This window comes from Ambystoma mexicanum, chromosome 2p (genome assembly GCF_040938575.1).
Source record: "Ambystoma mexicanum isolate Mex_15411 chromosome 2p, UKY_AmexF1_1, whole genome shotgun sequence".
NCBI lineage: Eukaryota > Metazoa > Chordata > Amphibia > Caudata > Ambystomatidae > Ambystoma > Ambystoma mexicanum.
This window is the reverse complement of record NC_090923.1, coordinates 1,286,919,780-1,286,947,128: the sequence shown is the minus strand read 5'-3', so window position 1 is coordinate 1,286,947,128 and position 27,349 is coordinate 1,286,919,780. Positions and strand designations below refer to the sequence as shown.

At 44.5% G+C, this 27,349-nt stretch overlaps 1 protein-coding gene across 1 annotated transcript in view; it reads right to left on the bottom strand.

The window, feature by feature from the left end:
- Positions 1–27,349, bottom strand: part of VWA3A (von Willebrand factor A domain containing 3A) — a 2,090,411-nt gene that overhangs the window by 1,213,141 nt on the left and 849,921 nt on the right. The window contains exon 18 of the mRNA XM_069645605.1: positions 19,707–19,781. Within this exon, the coding sequence (XP_069501706.1) occupies positions 19,707–19,781 (75 nt within the window). The remainder of the gene's footprint in view (positions 1–19,706; positions 19,782–27,349) is intronic.

Here is a 27,349-nt window from a genome sequence, read left to right as displayed (position 1 = left end):
CGCAATACTCGTACCTAAAGCATTTTTTGGTTCGAGTGGATTGTTTCAGTAGTCCTGTTCCTAGGCTGTCCAAACTACAAGACAGTCAAATGACCAGTGTAAATCTCTTGGAATGGCTATTTTAGTGTATATTGTGTCCTGAATGCCATTAGCGGTAACATGAAAAAGTGCACACGACTATGAAAAAATACAATGATGCAAAAGTATACGCCGCCATCAGCCCATCTTAGACACATTATGCAAGTAATCACAAAGTTACTAAAAACAAAGTTAGAGACAGCAAAGGAGCTAATTTTCTCCGAATTCATATTTTGACAGCGGGGAGATGTTACGTGCCGACATACATGGAGGCGACTCCCTGCTGCCTAATTCGGGCAGGGTTTAATTTCAATTGTGAACACTGCTTACCATGCCTGCATGGTAAGCAGTGTTCAGAAATGCAGTTAAAATCTGCCTTATGAGGCCTCCTGCTTTAAGCTGGTGCATAAAGCTGGCAGACTCAATAGGGATCTCCAGCATTTGTGCCGGCATGAAAGCCATGCTGACACAAACGCTGGAGCATTTGTACTGCGGAGAGGAAGGGAGGTGGCGGAAACGCAAGCTGCGCTCCGTCACCTCTCCACCGTACAAATGATTGACATTTAGCCGTGGCATGAATGGAAGATATTAAAAGCCTTACTCAATGCTTTTATGCCTTCCATTTACATTACGGTTAATAGGAACATGAGCTCCAAAGCGTCTCTATCTTACTTCACAGACAGTGATGTGTGCAGATAAAAACAAACAGGGAATTTTACTATGTTCTCCTGCACTAATAGCCGTATGACTGATCAGTGCCCCCAAAACAGAAGAGCTTAGTGAAGGAAGTGGAGCAAAAAGGCTTCACTTACCTCCAAAAGGCGGGAAAGGTTCAAAACCAATAGCAAAAGGTAGGGTGTCCCATTGATATCTCTGGATGGAAAGCAGCAAAAATATTGATTTTCTTAACAACCACTATCTGGTTTCCATCCCATCATCCCTGCTCCAGCTTTTTTGATGATCAAGGATATTATACATTTTCTTTTCCAGAAGCAAGGAGGATTTCTAAAAGGCGGCATAAACCTGTGGAGTAACTTCTTTCCACGGCTTCGTACCTGGAAACTCTATTGTTGTTTATGGGACTTGCCATTGTTTTTCTTACTACAGTATTTGATCTTTATCACAAAGGAAGCGTCACCTCCAGCCTACTGCTGCATTCAAGAATCCCCATTGCTGAGGCTGCCCTAACTCATTAGTCAGGGATTGAGAAAGCAAAAAGAAAGTGAGATTGATGGTGTCTTTCATGCTCACTCATTTTTTGTCTCAATTCCTAGGTCAGAGATTATTACAAAAATGTTGACGATTTCTAATTCCATACTCTTTTGCCTCTGCTGGGCTACTCCTCCCCAACCCCCATACTTCTACTTGCCCTTATGAGTGACGGGCAGCGTAGTGACTTGGTTTAGGTGTATTTTATACCATTGCTCCCGGGGACATTGAGCATATCCAGGTGGGATCTAACAAATCCCTAACCGAAGAACAAGTATTCCACTAAATTAATGGTTAGCAAACACGTTTGGCTACTTTTTTTTTAAGTTACTCAAAGTTCTTTCATAGGAAATAAAATGCAGTAGTACTTTAGTCAGTGACCCAATTTGTATGATTTTAAAAGTATGTTTGTGAAACGTGCAGGTACCAATCCCCGTCATTCAGGGGAGCCCAAGATTGGATCCATATGACTAGGTTCCAACACCAAAGGCAAGGGAAGGCATGTGAAGCTGGGGGAAAGGACGTTACACTCAATGTAAGCATACGGCGACCAGTGGGACATCAAAACAGCTGTGCAAAGCAGCCTTGATCAGAACAAACATTGACCCCAGGTAAGTCAAAGCTGTTGGGGGCAACTGATCTAGCCATAGGTTTCAGTGTTGGGGTCGAAGCATTGTGGGTGCAGAGTGGTCCTCATATGAAAACATTGACAGCTGGGTCTGGTGAACTGGTAGAGGTTTGAAAATCAGTGGTTCCATTCTCTGTCAGTGTCCTGAAGGTTCCAAAGATCAAGAGGTGTGCACGGGATGAAAAGCATCTGCTTTCAGTCCCACAACATTGGGAGGATCCACAGGACACCACAGACAAAATGATTAAGTGACCACACACATTTCCTGCAGGCACAACAACTCAGGTCCTCAGGCCCAGTACTCAAGTTAAGATTTTGAAGTGGGGGTATTTTACTCCCTATTTTTTTAAAGTTAGGAGTAAAATGATTTTTTGGGGGAGTAAAAATCTAAGTCCATTTCCAAAAACAGGAGTATTTTTATAAGGCAAATAAAAATATGTTTTAACTGGAAAAGTGAAATATTTTTGTCATTATTTCATTGCAGCTAGATATACATGCACATCAAAAGATACATGTTTACTTTTTCAAATCAGGCAGCAATAATAGCAGTTTCTTCCTGTGGTACTACATTCACTACTGGTCCAAACATATCCATGGAGCTGTTTGGGTGAAAGCAGGGGTACAAAGTCTTTTGTGCCTGTTTCCTATTTTTTGTTAGGGGTATTTTTACTCCCTCATTTCATATTTTGGTAGCATTTGCCTATTTCTAGGGATTAAAAATGGCTGATACACCCCTTATCTGTACGGCTGCTCAGTACTCTAGCTACAGTAGAACTTCTCTTCCCTTTACAGAGAAGCAGCAGCAGAGAAGAGATGTCCATGACCCCAGAGAATCCACTTTGTAATTCACAGCACCGGCTACACAAGGTCTAGGCAACATGTGAAGTTCCTTCTTCGGATGCTGGATACCAGCTCCAGGCCCACGACCTGAGGGAGGGAGGACTTAGATCTGGTTAGGCCCACCAGTTTAAAGGGAGGAAGGCACAGTGGAAAGTCTTCTGTGTCAATAGAAGGGCAGAGCTTTGGCTTGGGGGTCGATGACTTGGGCGATGGTTGTCCAAACAGCAATCTTCCAGCATTCATCTGTAGCCACTCGTGCATTGGACACTTAGCTCCAGTGGTCGACTGAGGAATGGCTCTAGAAATAAGAAATCAAGGACTGTGGTGATGCCAGCCCACCTATCAGGGGACCTACAACATTCCAACTCACGGCAGCTGCCCAATCATGGCCAGCCAACTCATGTACATGCATAACTTCACACAAGTTCCAGCATGTGCATTGGGGCTGTCTGCAGCCCCTTACAAAGCCCAAACCAGATCCATACACACAAACGATAATTCCTGGGCTCTGGCCACAGTCTGCAAAGAGAATGCCTCATTGAAGCAGTTGGAAAACTGAAAAAAGAAAAATCTTTCTTTAGCCTTCGATACAAAGTAAATTTGTGAAGACATATATTCTTACAATAACTTTTTCCAAAAGAGTTCAGTTGCAAAGCTGCCATCTTTTGCCATCCATTTATACACTGCTCATCAGAGACTTGATTTCATGCCATGATTTTTATCCAGCACTGCACAGCCTCTATCCCAAAGTATTTATTTAACGAGGAACAAGTTACTTACCTGACCAGCACGGGTCTGGCATGGGTTCACATGCTCATGAATATTCCCAGTCGTCAGAATGGGAATCTTGGTAAAAAAAGAAAGCAGTCTTGCTTTAGGAAAAACTCAAAACTGCCCTTCTAACAACAACCAATCACTACAGGCTGGGTCATACTGCACCCTTCCAATGAAGATCGTCTCCCTAGGCCCCTCCCCTAGAGGCAATTTCCAGATTCAAAGCATGCAAGGTGCCGGGATGAACCCAGAAGAGCCAAGCGGGGAAGGAGGGAGGGTCGTATGTGAATCCATGCTGGGGAACAACAGTTGCAGGTTAATAACTTGTTTCCTCTCCAGCATGGGGCCATGGATTTACATGCTCATGAATACGATTACATATGTAAGGAAGGCATGGTATCAACAGTAAGACAGCGACAAGTGACCACAGTTCAAAGTGGTTTAGTGAATTTTCAAAAGGGTGTGATAAACGCCGATCTAAACCTAAATCCACAAATGGGAGCAAGTTACGGCCATCAAATAATAAGGCAGTCCTAGTGGTGTCTTGTCAAAATAAAAAGGCCTATGCTAAAAAAAAACTATTGCCAATCCTTATAGCTAATTTACAAATAGTGAGAGGCAGTGTTCACAAAATGATATGTCAGGATGTTCGGGCCGTTTGATTCCCTTCCTCACGTTTTGATCACGGGGCAAGGCGGTTCACTCGTGCAAAGCACACTCTGGCTTCTGCGGCACGATGATACAGTTCCATTACGTGAGATAAACTTTACAGGGATGCGATCTTTGTACTTCTTCCTTATTTGATCCACCCTGACAATAGATTGTTTGTTAATTGATTCTATTGCTTGTGAACATAATAATAATGTTTGTCATTGTGGGGAACAGTTATGAATTCCTCTTCCTCATATGTTTTTAGCATGGTTTTCTTGTCTTTTAGCATTTTGGATGTTTGTCATGGTATGATGAGTTACACCATGAATGGCAAGTATGTGTGATGATTTTTAGCCTATTTTAGGCATATTGTTGCTGCTGTTTGCTATGTTTAAGTGATTAGTGTTCAATAATTTGTGATTTATTCACAATTTTTCACATTTTTTGTATCACTTTAAATACATTTTGATACATCATTAGAAATATATCTTTCTATGGACATATTTTTTCTGTTTATTGACAGTTCCATTACCAGCATCAGTTACCAGCGTCAGGACCTTCTGTGTCCAAGTCTCTTTACTTAAAAAGTTTCTTGATTCAGAGGGCCTGATGTACAAAAAACAAGATGCAAAAGTTATTTTCCTATTAGAAGCATTCAGTTTGGTTGTTCACTCTGGATCCCCCTCAGCCGGGCTCAGATCCCTTTCAAAAACAGAAGTTCAACATTAGACCCCTCCCTTCCGGGATCAGATCCCTTTACTACAATGTTCAGAGAATATTCTTTCTCGGGTGACTCACAGTTCACCCTGGATTACCATCAGCCGAGCTCAGATCTCTCAATTTCCCAATTAGTCTCCCTCAGTTGGGCTCGGGCCAATACCTTAAACCATCAAAGACTTTCGAATGTGCACAGGGTTTAACTTGACCCGTTGCAGGACCACTTCGAACTCAATGTCCCCTTTTTCTCACACTTAGTATCCGTTGGATGCTTTCCAATTATATTTGCGTTGCTCATCACATTCTTCTCATACACTGTTCTCTTAGCTATCTCCATACAATGTTGTCGCTTGCAAACTTGGTTCAAAACACAGGCTGGTTTGGTATCAGTCTCTCCAACTCACCGGCTGTGCCGATGCTGCTTTGTTGAAGGAGCCAAGGACAGTACCACAGCAGCAATTGCTCCGCCCAGCCTCGGTTATCGATGCAGCAGAGCACAGGGTACCCGCGTGTAACGCTTACCTTAACTCTGCGGGAACACGCACAAGGAACAAAGTCAATGACTCTTCTCAGCTAGTGATGTTCATCAATCTACAACTTCTTCAGTGAAAGCGTTAACCTATTAATACACAATTACTTCCTAGTGTGAGTGCAGAACAGACTTTAAATGCAGTACTGTCTTAATTTCTATTTCCTTGCTAAAACTCTCTTACAATAGTTATCTTACCTAATGTACTTTTGTAGTTGGCTCTCCATCTTGCATCTGTGCAGGGGCTCTTGTTCTGAAGAATCACGATCCGGAGGAGTTATTGGAATGGAGAGTCGAATTTTGCACTAATAAGTGGATGAGGGTTATAGCTCTTAACAACGTGAAATGAGGCTTGAAAAACTATTGCCCAAAACCCAAGGGTGGAATTACTATTAACCCTGACTTAAAGTTCCTAAGTGACAGAAGAGACAAGAAAGGAACCTAAGTAAACCTCCCTAAAATGTCTTCATGGTTAAATGCCTAGGGGGGAGTAGGGAGTGTGAGAGTACAGCTAATGTGGAGCTAAATGTACTAATTACTGAATAGAGTTCCTAACCCAATCCACATAGTGTCTGGGGAAGATTAAGGAACATAAAACACTAAAGCATCAGGAAAGGAGCTTCTTTGAATTAGCCTAGTAACGTATAAAAAATGAAAGTATGGAAAAACTAATCACTACGAATTGCGTTGTGAAATTCTACACGCAAAACGCTCGAAAACAAACTAACAAGGAACAGCTATTAAGCCAACATCTATGGGAAATACTTGCAGTGACTGAAGCCGGCCGCAGCTTTTCCTGAGCGCGGAAGGCTTCACACAGCAACCGCTCACAGCCCAGCTGCCTGACGGGAACGAAGGAACGTGGACTGCGAATAACTCGCCGTGACAGAAATACGTATTACAAAGGAACTTACATTAGCGGACTAGGAAAACTATGAAATATAACTGCAACAATGTAACTGTGGTCTGTGAAGTGAAAACTATAGCTATTTTCAAGTTGACTGAAGTATCTGGGCAACGGTAAGCGTTAACATGAAAGATACGACGCAAAGCCCTGAACACAAGCTGGAAGGGGCTTATATATCACTGGAGTGCTAAACACTCGACCTGCTCTGAACTAAAAGGAGAACAATTAGAGGAGCCATGTTGTGGAGTCAGGAAGTGACTATAGTAACCTACCCACTACACTGTGTTGCTGTCCCACCATCCAGCAGTGATAGGCAGATGTCCAATTCTTTTTAGGGGTAACTCTAAGGCTCCTTGCTGTGATCATGACACTGCGACACACTGTACAGGTTTGATCAGCTTTAGTTCTTGGTCTTAGGTTTCTTACTTTCCAAGGTTCATGAAAGTAACGGTCTTTAAAAGTCTAGGGAACTTCTCTCCTTGCAACCCTCTCTGGTCTCGCCGTCTTTCTCCTCGTATTAAACTGCCATCTTGGAACTGCTGTTTCCTGGTGTGTTTTGCTTTGCTAAGAGTTTGCTTTTGTGCTTCACCTTTTATCCGTGCGGGGAAGTGTGATGGAAGTCAGGTGTGTGTAATAGTCAGTAATTGCCTAACCTTGCTTGACCATTGTATTGGGACATGTCAGGTATACGACTCTGGTGTTAGTCCGTTGTCGCTCACTGTGAACTGTCTGTGAGAAAGTGTTTGTGTCGGGAAAGGGGGGGCTGGGGGAGTTGAGGTCCTAGGTATCCTACCTGGTAGGATGGGGAAAAGGTGTTACAGGGAAGAGGATACTGCATCTCACCAACCAGTCTCCCACTTCCACTCCCCGAAGACCCCTCATCGAGGTGATCCTCCCGCGATGGTCTACACCCCAGGAACTGGATCCAAAAGTGGTGGCTGTGTCCTGGCCACCTGGATGACAGATCCCACGCGGGGATTAGCGGGTGAGACACCTTCAGGTTTCTCACACATAGCAGTAGATATACACAACCACGGGAGGTGGAAAGGCTCAACAGAAGCAATACACTTACCCCTGGAACAGACTCACCTCAAACAAACAGGTTGTGCAGCACTGCCTGGCCAACTCTGGACTCCTCCCTGGAATCCCTGTTGACACAGTAGAATCTTGTGAAGATGTGTAGCGACCTCCAAGTAGCAGCCCTGGAAATGTCCAGCAGGGGGACCCCAGAGAAAAACGCCAGATGGTGACCGTGCAGAATGCAGCGAAAGAACCACCTGGATATGAAGGCTTTCTACAGAGCCTTCCCATGATTCATAGGACCAAAATTAACAGAGTTGAGATGTCTTCCAGAAAGCATTTGTTCGTGCCACATAGAACTTTAAGGCATGAGCTATGCAGCAACCTTTTCAGCGGATGAGGAAGGATTCGGAGAGAAGACTGGAAGCATCAAAGGTTCGTTAAGGTGGAATTCAGACAGGACCTTTGGGATGAAGGATGGATGTGTTCTCAGCACCACCTTTGTAGCATGGAAGGATAGGCATGGGTGTTTGTAAGATAAGGCCTGGATCTACCCGAACCATCTGGCCGAATTGATGGCCACCAGGAAAGCGGTCTTCAATGAGAGAAACTTCAGAGAAGCTTGGTGCAAAGTTTGACAGGAGGCCCTAAGAGCCTCGTAAGCACCACGTTGAGTTCCCAAGCCGGGGCAGAAGTCTTGACAGGCGGAAACATTGTGAAGAGGCGCTTTAGGAACTCCTTTCCTAGCCTGTGCGACCACAACAACGCTCTGCCTGGTGACAGTGTGTATCGGGAAAGGGCAACCAAATGCACCATGATGGATGCATGAGCCAGACCTGACTTGGCCAGTGATGGCAGATACGGTAGAAGTTGTGGAACTGTAACCCGAAAAGGAATGATCCTTTGGGCGCTGCACCATGTCGTGAATCGCTTCCATTTGTGGCTGTAACACTGGAGTATAGAAGACGCTGTAACCTTTGCCAGGACCTTCCTGCAGTCCAGCGGGATGTCAGTGTCCAAATTCTAGAGCTGCAGGAGCCAAGCCGTGAGGTTCAGTGACATGGGTCATGATGCAAGTTGGAGCCCCATTCCCTGGACAGGAGGTTCAGAAGAGGAGGCAACCTGACAGCTGGTGCTATTGCCATGCAGAGCAGTCCTGTTTAACAGATAGGCCGCGGGGATGAGGATCATCTTGCTGCCGCAACGTTTCAGCGTGTTGATCACACAGTGGTATTTGAGGGGAACGTGTAAAGGAAGAGACCTTCCCCATATGAAACAGAACGCATCCCCCATGTTCCCCGGCTGGGGAAATCTGCTGGCGAACCTCTGGCATTTCATATTCACTGCTGTCACAAACAGGTCGATGTTAGGGAGAATTCTCATTTATGGCTAATTTCCCTTACCTAGTGAGTCCCTCAGCAGCTTTGCTGGATTTCTGGGGTTTATTTTTTCCACCTGGTAGGAGTGTGAACCTTTTTCCCACTCTTACATGTGTTTTGCCATGTGCATTTCTACTGTTTGTGTGATCTTGGGCTCTGGAGCCACACCACTCCATGAGCCCAACTTTGTGTGCGTTACACAGCACCTTCAGTCCATTGACACAGGGTTGTCTCTAAGACTTCCCACTGACTCCATTTTTCTGGGGCTGACTACTGTCCTCCATAAACCGGTAAAGTTGCCATTTACTTTATGTAGTCATTTAACTTACAGACCCAGTACATACATGGAGTATTGGAAAGGGTTAACTCGTATCCCTTTTTGTCTGTACCTCCTGGAGCCTTGTTTCACTCCCTTAACACCAAGACTTGACTGGTGGCAGTGGTATCTACCCTAACTTTTCTACCGCGATTATAGTATATAAACGTGGTACTGTTTTAGGCTATTGTGTTGGCCTCGAACATAAACCTGCTTGACCAAATATATTTTATTTTGGCTCCGGTCAGGTTTAGTCACCATTTCTTTGTATTAACATCCTTCTTGTGTTTTACTTTGCGCGGCAAACCAGGTTTGCCTTCTTTGTTCACCTTCCTTTGGCGGGCTTCTGCAAAGAAGCCCTCCTTTGGCGTCTGGGTGTCTAGGTGGGCTGAATGTGATGGAGAGGTTAAGTAACCCCCTGCAAGGGTCTCCTTGGAGACACAAGTCGCACTTTGTGTCCATTGGCTGAGGTGGTTGTCTGGGCTGGACAACCCCCCTGCGGTGTGATTGACAGCCAGGCTGTGTGAATGGGGGATTTTGGAATAAAAGACAGAACTCTTGGGCTAGAAGTCAGAGTCGCCACTGGAACTACAAGAACTAAAGAGAAGCGGAGAAGAAGACGGCTGCTGCAACTCCCGAGTCCAGGTGAAGCCCTGCTGCAGTCCTGAGCTATCTACCCTTCAACGACAGAGAAGATCCAGTCCAGAGTCTTCTTCCCTTGAGCCCGGTGGGATCAACCAGCTCACCTTTCTACAGCCAGAGAATCCTCTCCTGGGTCGAAATCGCTGCACGAAACTGTAGTGGTCCGGATAGCCATCAGAAGAGCCCTCTCCTGTTTTAAAGGAGTGCACCTTTTATTCACTGTTGCTTTGCTGCTGCTGGCCTCATACCTGGGTAGTGCAGATCGCTCCAGATGACGTCCTTCTTGTCCCCACGACTGAAGCTCCAGGAACCGTGAGTCTGCAGGAACTACCAGGAACAACTGTTGTGGCACCAGCTTTCTTCATTCAAATAAGGTACTGTGTCCATTTGGTCATTCTCTTCGTCCGACCTTGAGGACTCGGAGTGAACCCTTTTCCTTGCCAAAGACTTGTCCTTTCTTCCTTCCCTCTTATAGTTTTTGCCTCCCTTTGACAATATCCAAGTACTCCTGGCAACGTTAATCTCGAACTGTTCTAATCGTGTGATCCTCGACAACAGAGCCCTGCTTCATTTGACACTGGCGCAGGCCTATTGACTATCTGTATTTTAGAACACGTCCTTTGATTCGAGTGCCTTGACAAAAGTATTGCCTATGATTTTTATCCCCTATTCCTTGGTTTTTATTAAATTTGCTAAATGTGATTTGCCTACGGTTACAATTCTTCGCGCGGGTATGCTTTTCTTTCGTAAGACCGAACTGTCATTACTGTCAAAAAGTGAGCACTGCTTAAACCCCGGTGACGTATTTTGTTTCACAACACCGGTCTGTCAAATCCCAATGTACTTACCTTGAATTGACCTGAACCAAAGGAATTGGTTGTGTGTGGTATGTTTAGAGTGTGGTTTTGTTTAATAGAAGTGAAGTGTTTTGTGAATAGATGGTTTAAAAATAAATGTACTTATATTTTTTTTAACCTGAAACCTTGAGTCAGTGTTTGTTTGAGTCACAGTGATTGTAGTCCTTGGCGTAATCCCTATTACTGCTCATTTGCTCTTGAGATAACTCTGGCTGCTCCGCTACTGCTACCACTATAACTGTGTAGTACAGGCTTGTACCAAAGGTGAAATTGTACTACCACTTGTGGACTTAATTGTCTGTAGTGTTCCCTAAGGGTACTGCAGAGGATTCTGCCTAACAGTCGATCTGGGGTATGCCCCACATACTGAAAAGACGTGATTGCTGCAGTTCCCATTCGTGGCAGGATCGCAGCTCCCTGCTGAGCGAGTCCGCAAACGTGTTCATGCCAGCTAGGTGGAAAGGTATGAGAAACATGCCCTGAAGAATGGCCCAATGCCACAAGCCTTGTGCTTCCACGGAGAGAGCCGAAGAGAGGATTCTGCCCCGCTTCCCGATGTAGAACATTGTAGTCGTATTTTCTGAGAAAATCCTCACCACTTGCCCCTGCAGAAGCAGCAGGACGGATTTTAGAGCCCATCACATGGCCCGTAGCTCGAGGATGTTGATGTGCATGGTCTTTTCCTCCAGACGCCAGAGCCCCCTGGCGTGAGACTGGCCGGTTTGGGCCCCCTTCTGTTCAAAGTGGTGTCTGTGTGTGACTGTTGCTTGAAACGGCAGGTCTTGAAACGTGGCCCCTTGGGTGGGTGCCTGCACACCCCCCACCAACAAATGGATTTTTCTGAATTCCTTGTTGAGTGCAATCCTGTCTGTCCACTTGCCTGTGACCTGGAGTCACCTGGCATCCAGGAATTCTTGTAGAGGCCTCATCTGGAGTCGGCAGAAGGGAATCAGGGGAATGCAGGTGACATCATCCCTAGGTACAACTTGACGGACCTTGCCCAGAATGGACGCTACACTCGCTTCTGAGGGGAACGCCAGGGATGTCACTGTGTTGAGCCGAGCACCCAGAAACAGTGCGTCTTGCGATGGCACCAGCCAGGATTTTGGATAGTTGATCGAAAACCCCAGAACTGTTAGGAGGATTTCCTCTGAATGCTGCACTGCCAGATCTTGAGCAGGGGATCGGATGAGCCAGTCGTCTAGGTATGATTAGACATGAATGCCTTTGAGGCGCAGGTGGGCTAAAACTGGTGCCAGGCACTTCGTGAACAATCTCAGTGCTGATTTTAGCCCAAAAGGAAGCACCTTGAATTGATAATGACGCCCCAAGACCACAAAGCGCAAATACTCTGTGCTTTTGATGTATGGGAATGTGAAAATAGGAATCCTCTAGGTCTAATGTTGCCATGAAGTCCCCTTTTTCCAGTTGGTCGAATACCTGTTGTAATGTTACCATCCTGAACTTTAGAGACTTTAGGTACTTGTTGAGGCGCCGCAGATGGAGGATTGGGCGCCATACTCCTGACTTCTTTCAGACTAGAAAGTATCTGGAGTATACTCTGGCACCTCGGCATTGAGGGGGAACGTGTTCTATTGCTCCTTCTTTCAACATTGCCTGCACTTCCTACAGCAGTTTTTGGTTGTGCAGCTCCCTCTTTGCCACTGGAGGAATGTGTGGACACTTGTGTTCAAATTCCAGGGTATGCCCATGGCGCACTATGTCTAGCAAACATTTGTCAGTGATGATGTTCTCCGACTCCTTGACTAATTGTGTTAAGCAGCACCCCACAGGGGTTCAAAAGTGGGGTTCTGTGCCTGGTCAGTCTTGCTTGGACGTTTGTGCCTTTGCTTGTGGACGAAGCAGGCGTTGCGCTCCCCCTCCAAAAGCCTGCGACCGGCCTCTATACAACTCTTGAGATGAAAAGCGGGAGGGGTGAGGTAGGAGGATGTTGGGTAGCCTTTCGATGGACTGAACGAAAGGACGATGTTCGCCGTTGTTGGAGGGTCCCCAGGGACCTAGCCATTTCTGTGTCTGTCTTTATAGCCTGCAATGTATCAACCACAGCCTTGCCAAACAGGTTCTCCCTGTCAAAAGACGTATTGACGACTTTCGATTGCACGTCCTGCCTGAGGTTTGTGGCCTTGAGCCATCCTAGTCTTCTCAAAGCCACTCCATTATCCATCTGCCGGAAGCCGGAGTCTACCACAAGTGATGGCATGATGGGATGCTACCTCCCCTTCTTGAAATAGAGCTAGGGCCTCCGCCTTTTTGTCGTTGGGGAGAAAATCAAGGATTGGGCACATCTTATACCATAGATCTCTATCATAGCGTGCCAGTATTGCCAGGGTGTTTGCAGTTTTATCAGCCGAGGCGGCTGTATATATAATGTGCTTGCCCATGGCGTCACTTGGTTCGGGGGGACCAGAGACTTAAGACGATGAATTTGCCGACCTCTTGCTTGCTGCAGCTGAGATCACAGAGTCTGGGGAGGGCTGGGGTCTTAGGCACTTGGGTGCCGAGTCTAGAAGCCTGTACTTGTTCTCGAGCCTATCCAGTCTAAGTGGAGCTGAGTTCAGGGCCTTCATCAGAGCCACGCCCTCCTCCCACACGTCATCCAGGAGTAGAATTGAAGTTACCGTCTTTCTGAATGAGTCTCTTCTCTCATACAAGAATCCCTCCTTCTCCTCGGTACCAAATTAAACAAGGTGGAAGCCCTTGCCAACATGGATTGGAAGGAACCCACTTCGTCCGGATGGGACGCCATGGGGGTGTCTTCTGCGTTTAGCGTTGCATCATCGGCTGTTATGAAGTCATCGGCTGTATGCTCCGCAGCTGTGTCTGTGAGGGGTGGGTCCTCCAATATAGGTGGTGTTGCCTGTCTAGGAATAGATTGGCGAGGTATATATCTTGGTCTTCGCAGGTTGTCCTTTGGGGTCGGTTCCCCTGGAGCCAGCTGTGGAGGGAGGCACTGTTGTATTTCTGCCACACAAGTGTGTAGGGTAGTTAAGATGTCCAGGGACAAATCCCTAGAACTGGATGGTGCGTCTCTCGACAGGCCAGCACCCTCCAATGATTTCACCGGATGAAAATGCATCCTCAAGGGTTGAACCCTGGGGTTGTCCTCCTCCAGGTCTGAAACACAGCCTTCCTGCAATTGTTCATCAGAACTGTAAATCGTACTGACTGGGTCGTTGCCTCTCGTATCCTGCTCCCCTTTTTGAGGAAGAGACAGGATTGGGAACTTTACTGACTGCGCAGTTGTGGTTGGCGTGGCAGTCGTTGGTCAAGTACAAAGGATTGTTCTCGTAGACCATTTTGTTGTCGCTGATGCCATCGACGAAGGCGCGGATGTTGTCATATTCGTCAGTTGTCAACAGGGCCATCAGGGGGGTTGTTGTAGGGACTCTCACTGCTGACGAGGCGGTCGTCGACAGGGTAGGCATTGACGAGGGTCTCACCGTTGACACAGTGGAAACTGGAGGTCTCGTCGTCTGGGGCACTTATCTGTGTATCGCCACTGATCTCGCTGACAACAAGTGTTTTGATGAAGACCTTGCCACTTCACAGCGAGGTTCTCTACTTTGTCTTATGCTTCGAAGAAACACTATTCTTCGATGAAGACGATTTTCCACATACTCCACTCACCGGTAAGCTTGCAGTCGATGGCGAAGGTGAGGGGCGAGCGGCCACACTCCGGACTGGGTCCTGCAGTAACGGCAACCGCTGTCGGATGCACAGCGTGCCGCTTCAGCTTTTTATGGGTCTCCTGTGAGGGAGCCTCCTTGGTGGATCTCGACCTCTTACCAGAGGGAGAATGTGCCAGTGGACAACTGGATCTGGAAGAAGCTTGCAAACTCCCAGGAGCCGCACCCTTCTCCTTCAGTCAAACCACCAGTCTGCTGTAACTGTCACACAGTTTTCGCGGGGGAACCCTGGCAGATTTCACAGCCATCCTCATCGTGATCGGGGTGTAGAGAATACAGGCACCTCGAGTGCTTGTCTTCCACATTGTTACACAAGCCACATCTGGCGCAGAGCTTAAACAGGCACCTCTTTCCCTCTTCGGACATGGCAAGGCATGAAGTAGGCCTCAACTAGGCCTTGAAACGTGAAACGAAGATCTGACGGTGTAGCGGTCAAGTCTTCACTGGCGAACGCAGCCCCATTGCCGGATTGGATATCGGACAGCAAAACTGAATGTTTTGAGCCAAAAATTGATGTTTGTCAAAAAATGCAAGAGTAGATGTTTTGCTCGTAGAGCATCTATAGAGGACTCCCAGCACCGAGGTGTGCGGTAAGAATCTGAAGATGGCTTCCAGGGGTGGGCCTTAGGGAGATGTCATTGGATGGGTGCAGTATGCACCAGCCTACAGTGATTGGTTGTTGCTAGAAGGGCAGTTTTTAGTTTTTGCAAGACTTTTTTAATTGAGGATTCCCAGTCTGACAACGGCAAATATTCACGAGCATGTGAATATGTGCCAGACCCTATGCTGGAGCATTTTCGCTAGATTTGCTGATTGGGAACCTGACCCTTGCAACAACTCTCGCTCCTATCACTCAACTGATATGCCATTCCTGCAATAAAATCGTTATCACAATACCATACCATTATTTACTGTTGATTAGCCCCCAGAGGTCCTCTGGGTGCAGTTCTACCAGTGTGTAACACTTGGTTGTCTCTGCTCACTGTATATTGGCTTGGTGCATTCTCACACGCCCACTTGGCATTAGAAGGTCCCTGTTTTGGGCTTATAGCTAAGCTCCCTGCACTGCAGAATCATCCTTCAATGTTTGTACCACATTGGTATTGCTCTTCCACCCCCTATCTCGTAAGTGGCATGTAACCATTTAACCTATTTCCTCACCTTGTAGCCATTTTGTAAACATGCAACTTATTACCTGCCTGTAACTTTATCTAGTATCTAGGCACTACAAGGTTTTGTGTGCTGCCATAAATGTAAAATAATATACAAAAACTCACTGACATGGGCATGGCTTCAGTGTTCTTAATGTTCAGCTTATACACCGAATTCCTGCTATACTCAATACGGACATTGTTTCTTTCCAAAAGGAAGAAGACCACCTACATGGAAGCCATTCAAATCAACCCTTGCAACACTGCACTTGGTGTACCTTAGGAATCTAGTCTGTTACCTCTCCTCTTCAACATCTGCATGGTCCCATTCCTAGAAATCATTAGTAGCCTTCATTATTATGAGCAAGGGTATGATTGGTAGAACTATGCAGGCAACACACACATTTTCTATAAGCTATCCCGGGATCCAAAAGAATGTTAACAGGAACTAGCCAGAGGCTTATCAATAATAGTCTACTGGATGGCAAAAGACAAACAGAAATCAATCCCAAAAAAACTGAAATCATGATCTGCCATACCAACTGTTAGGCAGAATCCTGTGCAGTTCCCTTGGGGAACACTGCAAAAAGATTAAGACTACAGGAGTAAGCAGTAAACCCAATTGGTAGCAGTCTGCACCACCCAGATTTACCTGGTAGCTGTGGCTGAGCAGTCAGACTTCTCTCAAGAAGAGTAGGGCAGTATGCAGAGTATACACAATAGGGCCAAAACACAGTAGAGCAAACAAACACTGACCAGAGCTTTGTATAAAAAGTATATAATTATTTATCTAAAACACACTTTATGGCATATACTAGCACTCTCAATCAAAAGCAAGTTAAAACACAGTCAGGTAAAGTATAGACACCTCCCTCAATAACTATCAGACAAGTCAGGGTTAAAGCACTACTCGTTGTTAAGACAGAAGTGAGCGCTTAGCCTAGATGACACTCCAATAGTTAAGGTTAAAAAGGGAGAGAAAAGACAGAGCATAGAATAAAACAGTTCCCAACACTTTTAAGAGTTCATAGCAAGGGAGAAAAGGCAGGTTATCCTGTAGAGCCAAAGTTCATAGGCCAGGCCCACTTTAAAGGGAGCAAAGCGAAATGTGCCCAGGATCACACGGTTTAAAGTGCACTGAAAGTCTTTGCAGAGTGTTTAAAAGAGGTTGGGGTGATTCAAAAGATATAGTTAGAAGGCCTGGAGCCAACCCAGTTTAGAAGCCAATGATTTAAGGGTCACCTTTAGCAATCTGTAGAAAGGGAGGCCAGGTAGGACACAGTACCTTAAAGAGAAAGGAAGCTCCAGCGGGGGCAGTTGTTCCTGGCAGTGGTTGAAGTTCATGGTTCCGCCCAGGGGAAGAGAAGATCTCGTCGAGGAGGGAACGTGGAGTCGTTGCACTGCACAGGGATGAAACCAGCCGCGGAGTTCCCGATTAAAAGGTGTGGTCCTTTTATTCGCAGTCAAAAGTGGTGAGCTTGGCTATCCGATCGCCGGGGTGCTTGGCACCGGCGATTCGACCAAGAGCCGTCTTTGGAAGGTGAAAAGGGCGAACTGGTTGATCCAACTAGCTCAGGGGAAGAAGACTCGTCCAGCAGAAGATCTTCTCTTGTCATCGGGAAAGTGGTGATGTAGTTGCAGCAGGGCTTCACCGGTGGTGGCGTCGTTGCAGGTGGCTCAGCTTCTTCCCTCTTCGGATTCTTAGGTCCTGTGGCGACTTCTGAAGTTCCAGTCCCAAAGGCCCTGATTTTATGCAGAAAAACCCCATTCAACAGCCTAGCTGTCAATCACACATGCTAAGTGGTGAGCCAGCCGGCTCACCACTGGGCCAATCAGAGTAGAATGCGACTTGGGTTGCTAAGGCAACGCAGTCCAGGGTGCCAATTCCCCCCTCCACCCTTCCTGTGGAACCCAGACAGAGTGGCACCATTTGGATGGCTTCTGTGGAGAAGCCCGCCAAAATAGTGGAACAAAGGGCTCGACCTTAGTCAGAGTTACAGAGACGGACACAAACGCCATTTTAGAATCGAGTTCTGGCAAAAAAAAAACAACCAGTGATTTAATATTAAATAAATAAACCAGCGGTATCTTTAACATTGCACCAAAAAGTTGTGCGTTTCAAATCAATGGGAAAATCCCATAGAGAATATTCCGGTGGTAACCACTGCCACCAGCCAGAAACTCGACGAGGGGGGACGGGACAGTGCCCCCTCGAAAACAGACCCAGGGTCAATCCAATTAACCATTACCAGTACTTCCACAATATGATGGTTTGTACTGGTTTTGTTCACAATTTAGGACTAGTAAAGTCAATGGTGATTTTACATGCCCTGGGAGACAGTAGTCAGTCCCAGGGTATGGAGTCTGTGTTTGGGGGTCACTGTGACACCCCTGTGGTACTGCACTGAGGGTGCTGTGTACCACACATACAGAAAAACAGATGATACCCTATGGAGTAAAAACAAACCCCATAGCCCATAAGCACATAAGTCAAATACATACCTCAAATTATGTTTAAGAGTGGGAGTAAAAGAGTCTCACTCTTAGGCGGAGAAAAAAACAAACCCCAAAAATCCAGCAAAGCTGCTGGGGGACTCACTAGGTTTGGGAAATTAGCCTTATAAGAGAATTCTCCCTAACACCAACGTAATGAACTTCATAACTATTTCTTGCCCAGAAGTGATGGGAGACTACCATCAGCCACCAGAATATTTAAAACACTCAGATTTTACATTTACCCCTTAGCTTTGAACCACAAGTCAAAGCTGTAGTCAGAAGCTGCTTCTTTCCCCTAATATTCGTTTGAAACAACATTCCATACTTGTTATTCCCAAAGAAAACACTGGCGGTCATCACACTTTCAAGACTGGACTAGCCCAACAGACGCTACTTCCTTCTCCTAGAAGTCCTTTTGTATCATCTCCAGAGAGTATAAAACACATCAGGTCAAATGTAGGATCCAATTCAAAACCTACTGCATTGCCCACTGAGCCGTAAAAGGCAGGTGCATAGCAGTCAATGCAAAGTTCATCCCTTGCGTTCTGAGCAAGATGCCTCAATTCAGCAAGGCTGTTTTAGTAATGGTCCCATAGTACAACACAGCTATTAATATTTGGAACTTCATAGCAGGGTGACTATGCACACTGGATGACTGACGTTCTGTAAATGCAGAAAACATGTTTGTTCACTGAGCCACAAGAAGGGAAATGCTGCTGACAATGATTTCCCTACAGTATGTCAGGGTAAACTCACAAAGATCGGGCATGACCAAACACAATTACAGCAGAACCAGCAACAACATATTACTTGTCTTCAGGATAAAATTCCTTACTCTCGCAACTGGGAAACACAAAGCTACGACAAATCGGGACAATCATGTGTCCTATAAGGCTTCCAAGGTCATGTGGAATGTCCACTCGTACACCTCCTCCTGTCTCTTACACTAACAACATGACACTCCTCCCTCACAAACCCACCACAATGCTGGTCAAAGAACTGCCACTGTTTGGTTGGTGTTAATGTTAAGGGGGCCCAGTGCAAGGGGAAACAATTGCAAACGGGTTTGTCAAATGTAATGAACACTGTGTGTACCCATCCCTCTGGAATGCACTCCCTGAGGAAACTAGGCTAATTGACAATTGCTTCTTATTCAGGACAAAATTAAAAATCTGATTATTCAAGCAAGCCTTTTCCACACCCATGGTGTAAGAGTCTCATGCGAAGCACAACATCTGGCTTGACATGAAAAGATTATGCGCTCTGAAGCAGCTGTAATGATGCATTATGTGGACTACTGAGTGCAACATCAACTAAACAACATACTAATGAGATTGCTTTCTTTCTAAGCAAAGACTCATGTAGTAAAGGCTTATAAAGAGTGAGCCATGGGGCGATGGAGATTGCTAGTAAGCAGTCAACATATTCTTCATTACTCTGACACAATAGTGGGGGCAGTGAATTCTGACACCTCCCCTTCTATTCCTTCCATATGAGGACAATCAAACAACCATGCAGATATCAGTGTTCAAGTTAGAAGTTTGTAATGGATACAGAACGTCATTTAAAAAATGGGCATCCGAAGGTGTGGTACCAAAAGGTCAGCTCTGAATGATGGCAATCTTAAAATCCAATTTATAATAGGTATGTCTTAGCTGTCCTTGAGAATTAAGGACACAACTACAGTAACCACATAAAGTAGCACTTATGTTCAACCAAATATAGAAAAACTGCTGTAAGTTTACATGCACATCTATTCAATTCAACATTGCCAAATGTAGAACAACAGATCTAAAGAAACATACTTCCAAGCACTTTGTAAATTTTCTGGAGTGGGAGGAACAACTTCTGGCTTCCAGGAAACAATCTGACTTCCTAATCTAGAAAAGAAACAAAATGGATGTAAGAAATTTGAAAGCAATCACGTTTATGTACACTTCAACCGTCATCACAGAAAACAATTGCAGCAAAGTATGAAATTATCTGATTCCTACATATCTCCTATGTGCTGAAATCTGACTTCAACTGCTTTGGATGGCTAAAGCCAATATTCCCTTTTTAGCATCTCCCTATAGCATAAACCCAACCCATAATCTTTTCTGGATTCACATACCTAAATATATTGAAAATACATCCAATCCCCGTCAATGGTAGTTTCCGAATTTAAGCAAGTGAGGCAATCTAGCAAATCCACTCTAGTATCTCAACTAGGCAAGCTAAGATAAATGTCCATCTGAGAACATTTTACAGCACAACTTGCCAAAGAAACTGTTTCACATGCAATTATGGGGGACATTTTCCAATAATTCGCTGTCTGCCCAATGAAGCTCACTCCCCAAAGGACAGTTTCGTGGGGCTGGATGGTGGGGTGTTGTAGGAAGAGGGCAAGGTTTTCTACCTCAAGAAAAACGTGAAGACAATGGGGCAAGCAGTGTATTTAACAGCTCATTGCCTACGAAAATGGTTAAACGCTAAAGACATCAGCTATAATTAATGTGGGCATACAATATGACATGAACTCATCAATTTTCACAATGCATAAATGTTTTCCCTTCTCTTCTAATATTGCCTTCTTTAATTTCCATATCATGTCCATTGTAAGTCGATTCTCAGCCATATGACTGGACTACTTGGCAAGGGCAGAATGGACAAATTAAAGGTTAGACAGATCTACAAATCTCAGGGTATAAACAGCAAAGAAATCTATTGTTGTAAAGTTGTAAACATGTTGCCAGATGTATGAATTCAGGGTATTGTGAGAGAGTGGCTAAGGGTTGAAATATCTAAAGGCTAGATGGGCTGGTGAACACTACAGTGGCATGTAAACACAAATTGAACAGACATTACATTCAGAGTGAACCCAGATTTAAAAATGTGTAAAACAAAACTAGAATAGAGGAATTATGAAACAATTGATAAATAAAACAGATAGAAATGATGTGCAAGTTGGCAGTTCCTAAAGAACATTATTAGAATTTGAGATAATGAAAATATTAGAACATAGCACAAGTTTGAGCTACTTTCCGGAGTCATTTAGCACTCATTAATGGAATATGAGATCAAAGCGATAACCTAAAAATGGATCCCTGACAAAATATCTTGTTATTTTCTTGAATAGTAACATCAAAAGCAGCACAACCAATTCTCATACTATTTTGTAATTATTTGAATTTATTTCAAATATTCAAAATGTGTTGGTTGTAACACATTTTCATAATTCCAGTAATTTACCAGCATATTGATGAATTGCATTTTCATAAATCATGGTTGATAAACATCTTAAAGGTCTTTTGTTTCTCAAATACCCTATAACCCAAGGGAACCAATTTAGTTACTCGGATCCCATGCTCAAGAACAAAAAATGTTTCCTCTTACTGACACCGTGCCTATATATGGTGTGTAGTGTTGCATAACAACCAAAAGTATAAATTGTAGAATTTTCATTAAACATTTTTGTGTAACAACAATATAACATAAGGTGTTATCTAACCAACACTGCCTCCCCAATTTTGTTGCTTTTATCTCACAATTTACCAAAATGAGGTCTCCAATTTTATGGTTTTTCTATCTCACAGTTTGATAACACTTGTTACACTCAATGTGATTTTGAGTATTCTAAGATCTGCAGTGAGCGTCTTCGGGGCATTTCACTTCTATTTTAACATACATTTTTCGTTCATTTAGGTGATTTGACACGTTACAGTCAATTCTCGTTGTCCTAACTGTTACATCCAGGGCTCTCTCTGTTCCACGCCACTTGCGGCATCCTCATGTTAAGGAACGTGTCTTTCTATAAACATCGGGCTTCTCCTTTCTGGCAACGTTGGAGGTTGCCTAAGAAACGAGTGTTGGTGTCCAGATGTCAGTCACATCACGTGATTAATCAGCTGACCGCGACGCGGACTTCCAAGCCGACGCGGACTTTCAAGCCCCACCCCTTGCCGTAATAAAAGAACCCAGAGCCTTTGCGGCGGCGCTTCCAATTAGCGTTACTTCGACCCAGTTAATTTTCCTTGCTGTTTAATTTCGCTTCCGACCTGGGAATTCCAAACCGATCTGCCTTCGCCTCTCCCTTTGGCTTTGTCCTGAACCGCTGTTGCCGACCTGGAACGCTGAACCGATCCTCCATTCTCCTATCGTTTTTTGTACTGCGGACCCGATTTCTGGTTGAGTACAGTACGGCACGTGTGTATTCCGTTACATGTCCAGCTCTACATCTACTCCTTTGAATGCAGACTGTCAACCTAACAATGGGCTTCCATTCAGTTCACCGGGGCCCAGACGAGTTTCCGTCGGTTGCCTCGGTGTCCATCCGAGACCGCTTCGCTTTCCTGGGACCCAGCTGCATGACTCAAGATCCAGCTAACCGGTAAGCACAAATTGCTTTCCCGTGAACCATTACAGTGTTGGGAACCCTTGACATCTATCACCTTTCCGCCAACTGATGTGTTTACTGTGAACTTTGGAAATTTGGAACAATACCAGTGCATTCTCCGAAAGCTTTGCAGCCCAATGCACCACCCCGTATCTCGTTGCAACCCTCGTTCCGCCCGGGGAGACATCCCATACTAACCTTCCTGTTTATTATTTTTTCCTCTTGTTTTTTCCATCCAACTGGTCCAACATTCAAGTACTGCCTTTACACATCGGAGGGTAAGATATACTTATAGGTTACCATAGTTTAGCCATCAGAGTTAAGAATAGAGATAATAGTATCCCATCCCTTTATTCTTAGGCTCATCCATTACTGAACCAATTAGCACCATCCAGGTAATTACAGTACCAACAGGTTAATACTTGTGCCCTGTTATTTTGGTATTAACTGTTTGCGTTTCCTTTGCAGCCTGGTGTAGCGGTGTGGGTGTCCCCGCTCTTTTGGGTAATCTACCGCTCTGTCTGTATTCACTTACAAAGCAGAAAGGTCTATTACCAAGAAGAGTTTCCTCAGCTTAAGGAGGTCCGGTCTGGGTTATCCCTTAGGAGAGTTTTTCCCAGCAGTGGCTGAAGTACTAAATCTTGAGAAGCTTACTCTCATTGAATTCTGAGCAACGCCCGGCCTGCCTGCACGGTGGCGAGTAACACTAACCCAACATCAATAATGGTGTAAAACAAAAAAAGGGGGCTGGGAAAGAAGAAGAAAAGAAACGCAAAAAAGAAAATGTGTGTTTAATTTGACTTTTTTCATTATTTTATTGTTAATAAAAAGTAATGTTCTGCGCTTTGGTAAACTGTATCAATTTGATGTTACCTCAAATTGAGTATTATGAACACTCTGCACACGTTAGACCAGAGGTCTGCAACCTGCGGCTCTCCAGATGGTCTGTACTACAATTCCTATGATCCCTCACCATTGCCTATGATGGCTAGAACTGTTAGGAGTTGTCCCAAACATCTGGAGAGCCAAAGGTTGAAGACCCCTGTGTTAGACTGTCTCCTTTAGACACAAATTTTCAATGTTTCACCAAAATTGCTTCAACTTTTCTTCCGTATATCATTGTTGATGGTTATATGAACTTGAAGCTGTGAAAACAGTACACACCTTATTGTATGACTTGTATCTTTGTCTACACCAGTTAACCAGCCTTGTTTTAGCTTGATTATTCTACACTTGCATAACGTTTAATCAAGTTAAAACAAGGCTGTTTAATTGATGTAGAAAAACATACAAGTCATACGATAAGTATTTTGCTCTTTTCACAGCTTCGAGTTCATATAACAATCAACAATAATGTACGGTAGAAAGATTTAAGCAATTTTGGTGAAACATTGAAAATTGGTTTCTAAAAGAGACAGTCAAACGTGTGCAGAGGGTTGATAATACTTACACTTGAGATAATATAAAATTGATAACTTTTACCGTAGCAGAACATTTCTTTTTATTAACCACATTTTGGAAAAATAAAATTAAACACACATCATTTTCTCTTTTGCGTTTCCCCTTTCTTTTCCACCCTCCAGCCCCCTTTTTCCACCATTAATGATGTTGGGCTGGGACAATGAGAATTGACTAACTTGTCAAATGGCTTAAATGAAAGAAAAATGTATGTTACAATAGATGTGAAATGCCCTGAAGAGGCTCACTACAGATCTTAGAATACTTAAGATCACATTGAGTGAAACACATGTTGGCAAACTGAGATAGAAAAAATTGGAGATGTGGTAATGTGGTAATGGCAAATTGTGAGATAAAATTTTTTTTTATGGAACACTACACACCACATATAGGAGAGGTGCAACTAAGAGCACAAAAGAATGTTGTTACTGTGGACAGGGGGTCCAAGGAACTAAAATAGTTTCCTTGGATACAGAGAGTCTTTGAGAAACAAAAGACTTTTAAGATGTTTATCAACCATGGTTTATGAAAATGGAATTCATCAATAAGCTGATAATTTACTGGAATTATGAAAATATGTCACAACCAGTAAAATTTTGAATATTTGAAATAAATTCAAAGAATTACTAAAGAGTGTGAATTGGTTTGCGTGGCTGTTGATGTTACTTTTCAAGAAAACAATTTTGTTTGTATTGTGCTTGTGGAACACAATTTTATTAACACTGTTCCAGCAACCATATTTATTTTTAAAAAGTTGGTTTGATATTATAAAAACATTAATTAGCTCAGACAGGACTGTAGTACAGGTTTCCAAAAAGTTTGGAATAACAATATCTTTCTACCAAGCGTAACCATGGACCATAGTAAAAATCAGACAATAAATATCTGCTCTCACAGTATAATATGGGGTAATAGGAAATAATGTTAGAGTTTATTTGGGATGTGGTTGGGGCAATAGTATTTTAACTCTCGTTTCCCAGGTGCTAGAGTCCTCCAAGAGGACATATTGTAAAGTATATTTTATAAGAAAGAAGCTGAAAGACAGAAACTCATATCAGTGTAGATTCCCTTAGGAACAGGTTGCAGATCTCGAAGGCTATGTGGATGCTTTCTGTAGTCTTCCAAGTGCTGAGATGGGTGCATGCTGCTCAAGGAGTCTAGGTACATTGTTGATGGAGGTCCAGACTTCTCTACAGGTGCCAGTAATCAAAGGAGCCAAACAAACCTCTCCTTGGTGAGGTAGTATTGATGCCTTTTCTCAGGGGGGTCAGTAGGGGGGGTGGCGTGGGCCTAAGAATGTTTCTGATGCAATGTTGTAGTGAATCCTTGTAGGCAGTTGTCTTCTCTTTGGCTCTAGGGTGATTTGCATATCAACTTCAGTGGCCCGAAGAGTATGTCTGGGGTAGGGATTATAAGCTGTACCATTAAAGGCTGTACCAGCTTTTCCGTGACTAGAACTCTGTAGCAGGATCAAAGTGCTGGCTCTGCGCGTAGCATGAGGCCAGAGTTTGTTTCTTGTATCCCCTTAGGAATCACCCACTCTTAAATAATCTTTTTTTCACAGGTCTTCCCAATGAGTTTTTGAGGGGTAAGCAGAACTCATCAGGAGAATGTATGGAGCCCCGACTACCGACCCCTTCCAATTCCCAAAGAATGTTGTGTGTCTTTTGCTGGGATTACAGGTGACATGGCATGAAAAAAAAGAGTGTTTGAAGTGGCACAACACTCCGTGGGATCTCATTCTAATGTCAAGAAGGTCTTCCTCAGCATAAAAGACCTGAGAGGCTACTGTGTCCCCATCCAGATACAGTCTCTAACTATCCCACACCATATGCGTTCTCTGGAGGCTTGTCAACCCTGACTCAGTCAATTTACATAACTCACTCACAGTTACACATGACATTTTAAAGCCAGATACCCATTCTGGGTCACTAATTAAACAAATCCCCATATTACACAGAAAACGTTAATGTTAATCCCCAGTAGGGTGGGTGTCTATGCTGCCACTTGTCAGAAAAATGAGTTTCCCACACCCTTCCCGCAATACCCTTATGGGGTTAGGCGGGTGCATCATCCTGGTCCATTCTAGCAACATCACAGAGGTTGGTTGCATGCTATCACGAGCCGCTCTCAGACCACAACTCCCAGCAACACCAGTGTGTATGCCGGTGACATCATAACATCCAGCGTACGCAAACCCAGAAATGCCCTCTTTCGAGGGCTTATCTAGACAATGGAGATGTGATTCAGTGCTCCTCAACGTGCTTTCTATGTTCATTATTGGAGCCCGTTTCTACTTGGGATCCGGTACCAGCAGGGACCTGCAGACTTTGAAGACTCCCTTTTAATTCCTTTGGGGATACTCTTCTTCGTGCACTTTGGTGATTTTGTTTCTACCAAGAATGTTCTCTCTAACTTTGACTCTAGATTTGTTTTTTCTTCTATCTCTGCTCTGGGTTATGGATTGCCTGGATTATCTTACCTGCTTCAGCCTATTCTTGACCCTGGATTCTTGATATCATTCTTCTCTTTATTATGCATAAACAGGTATTCTGGAACCCAGGGTTTGAGATGCATTTCCTTGGTGCTTGTTCTTAAAGTAACATTGCGATTTGTGTCTTTCAGCTTCCTGAGGACATTCTAGGGGCAAAACGATCCTCCCCACCTTGGGGGCTCAGGGTAGCCTAAAGGTTGCTTTTAACTCCTTTGAGTTTGCGAGGTAAATTGAGGATTGAGGCGAATACCGGTAGTCCTATGACATCCTGACGCCACCAGCCTTTTGATTAATATATACTGTGACAAATTCTTCGATGTCGTCACTTCTACCCAGGAGGGGGTCCCCTTTTGATGGGGCCAGGGAGGGGAGGCTGCTACCCGAGAGTCCCCCACTGTCAAGGAGTTCCCGCCTTCTCACCTGAGTCCGATCTTTGCTGGATTTCTTGGTCGATGCCTTCTTGCGGACGGATCGGGTCTTGAATAAGGCTGCACGAGTCTCTTCCGACTCCAGCGTGCGTTCAAAGTTCCGGGATGCAATGATCCAGGAATCCGGGAAATTAAGAAAGTGCACTACACAGCACACTAGTCCAGGAAGTAAGAAAGAAAGGAGAGGGTCTAGGAATGGAGTTTGTAGGGACAGAATCAGGGAAACAATACCGCGAGCTACGGAGCACACGTCTGGTCGCTACTTCGCAATAGCATTGAGACGCGCGGAGCCGCGGGGGGCGTGGTCTATAAATAGAACACGCTACGTCCAACGTGTAGAGCGAGGAAGGTGTTCCACGCTGGACGGCCATGTTGGGAGCACCAGGGAGTGTAAGCCCTGTTGAGACAAGGACCAGGAAGTCCAAAAGGGGTGCTTTCTGTAGGTCATGACACCCACAAGTACAAATAACATCACAACTGGTAGTTACTGTAACATTATTACCTGAACTAAACATATATATCATCACTGGTGCAAGGACACAGGTGATACGTTCAAACTCCAATGAACACGATCACAGATCAAATGCACTGCTTCCACTGTGTGGCCATAATACCAAGACAATGACAAAAATATATTTTAAAAAGCTGGATAGCTTGGATGCAGAAAAATACCTCTTAAACATGGCTGCCAAA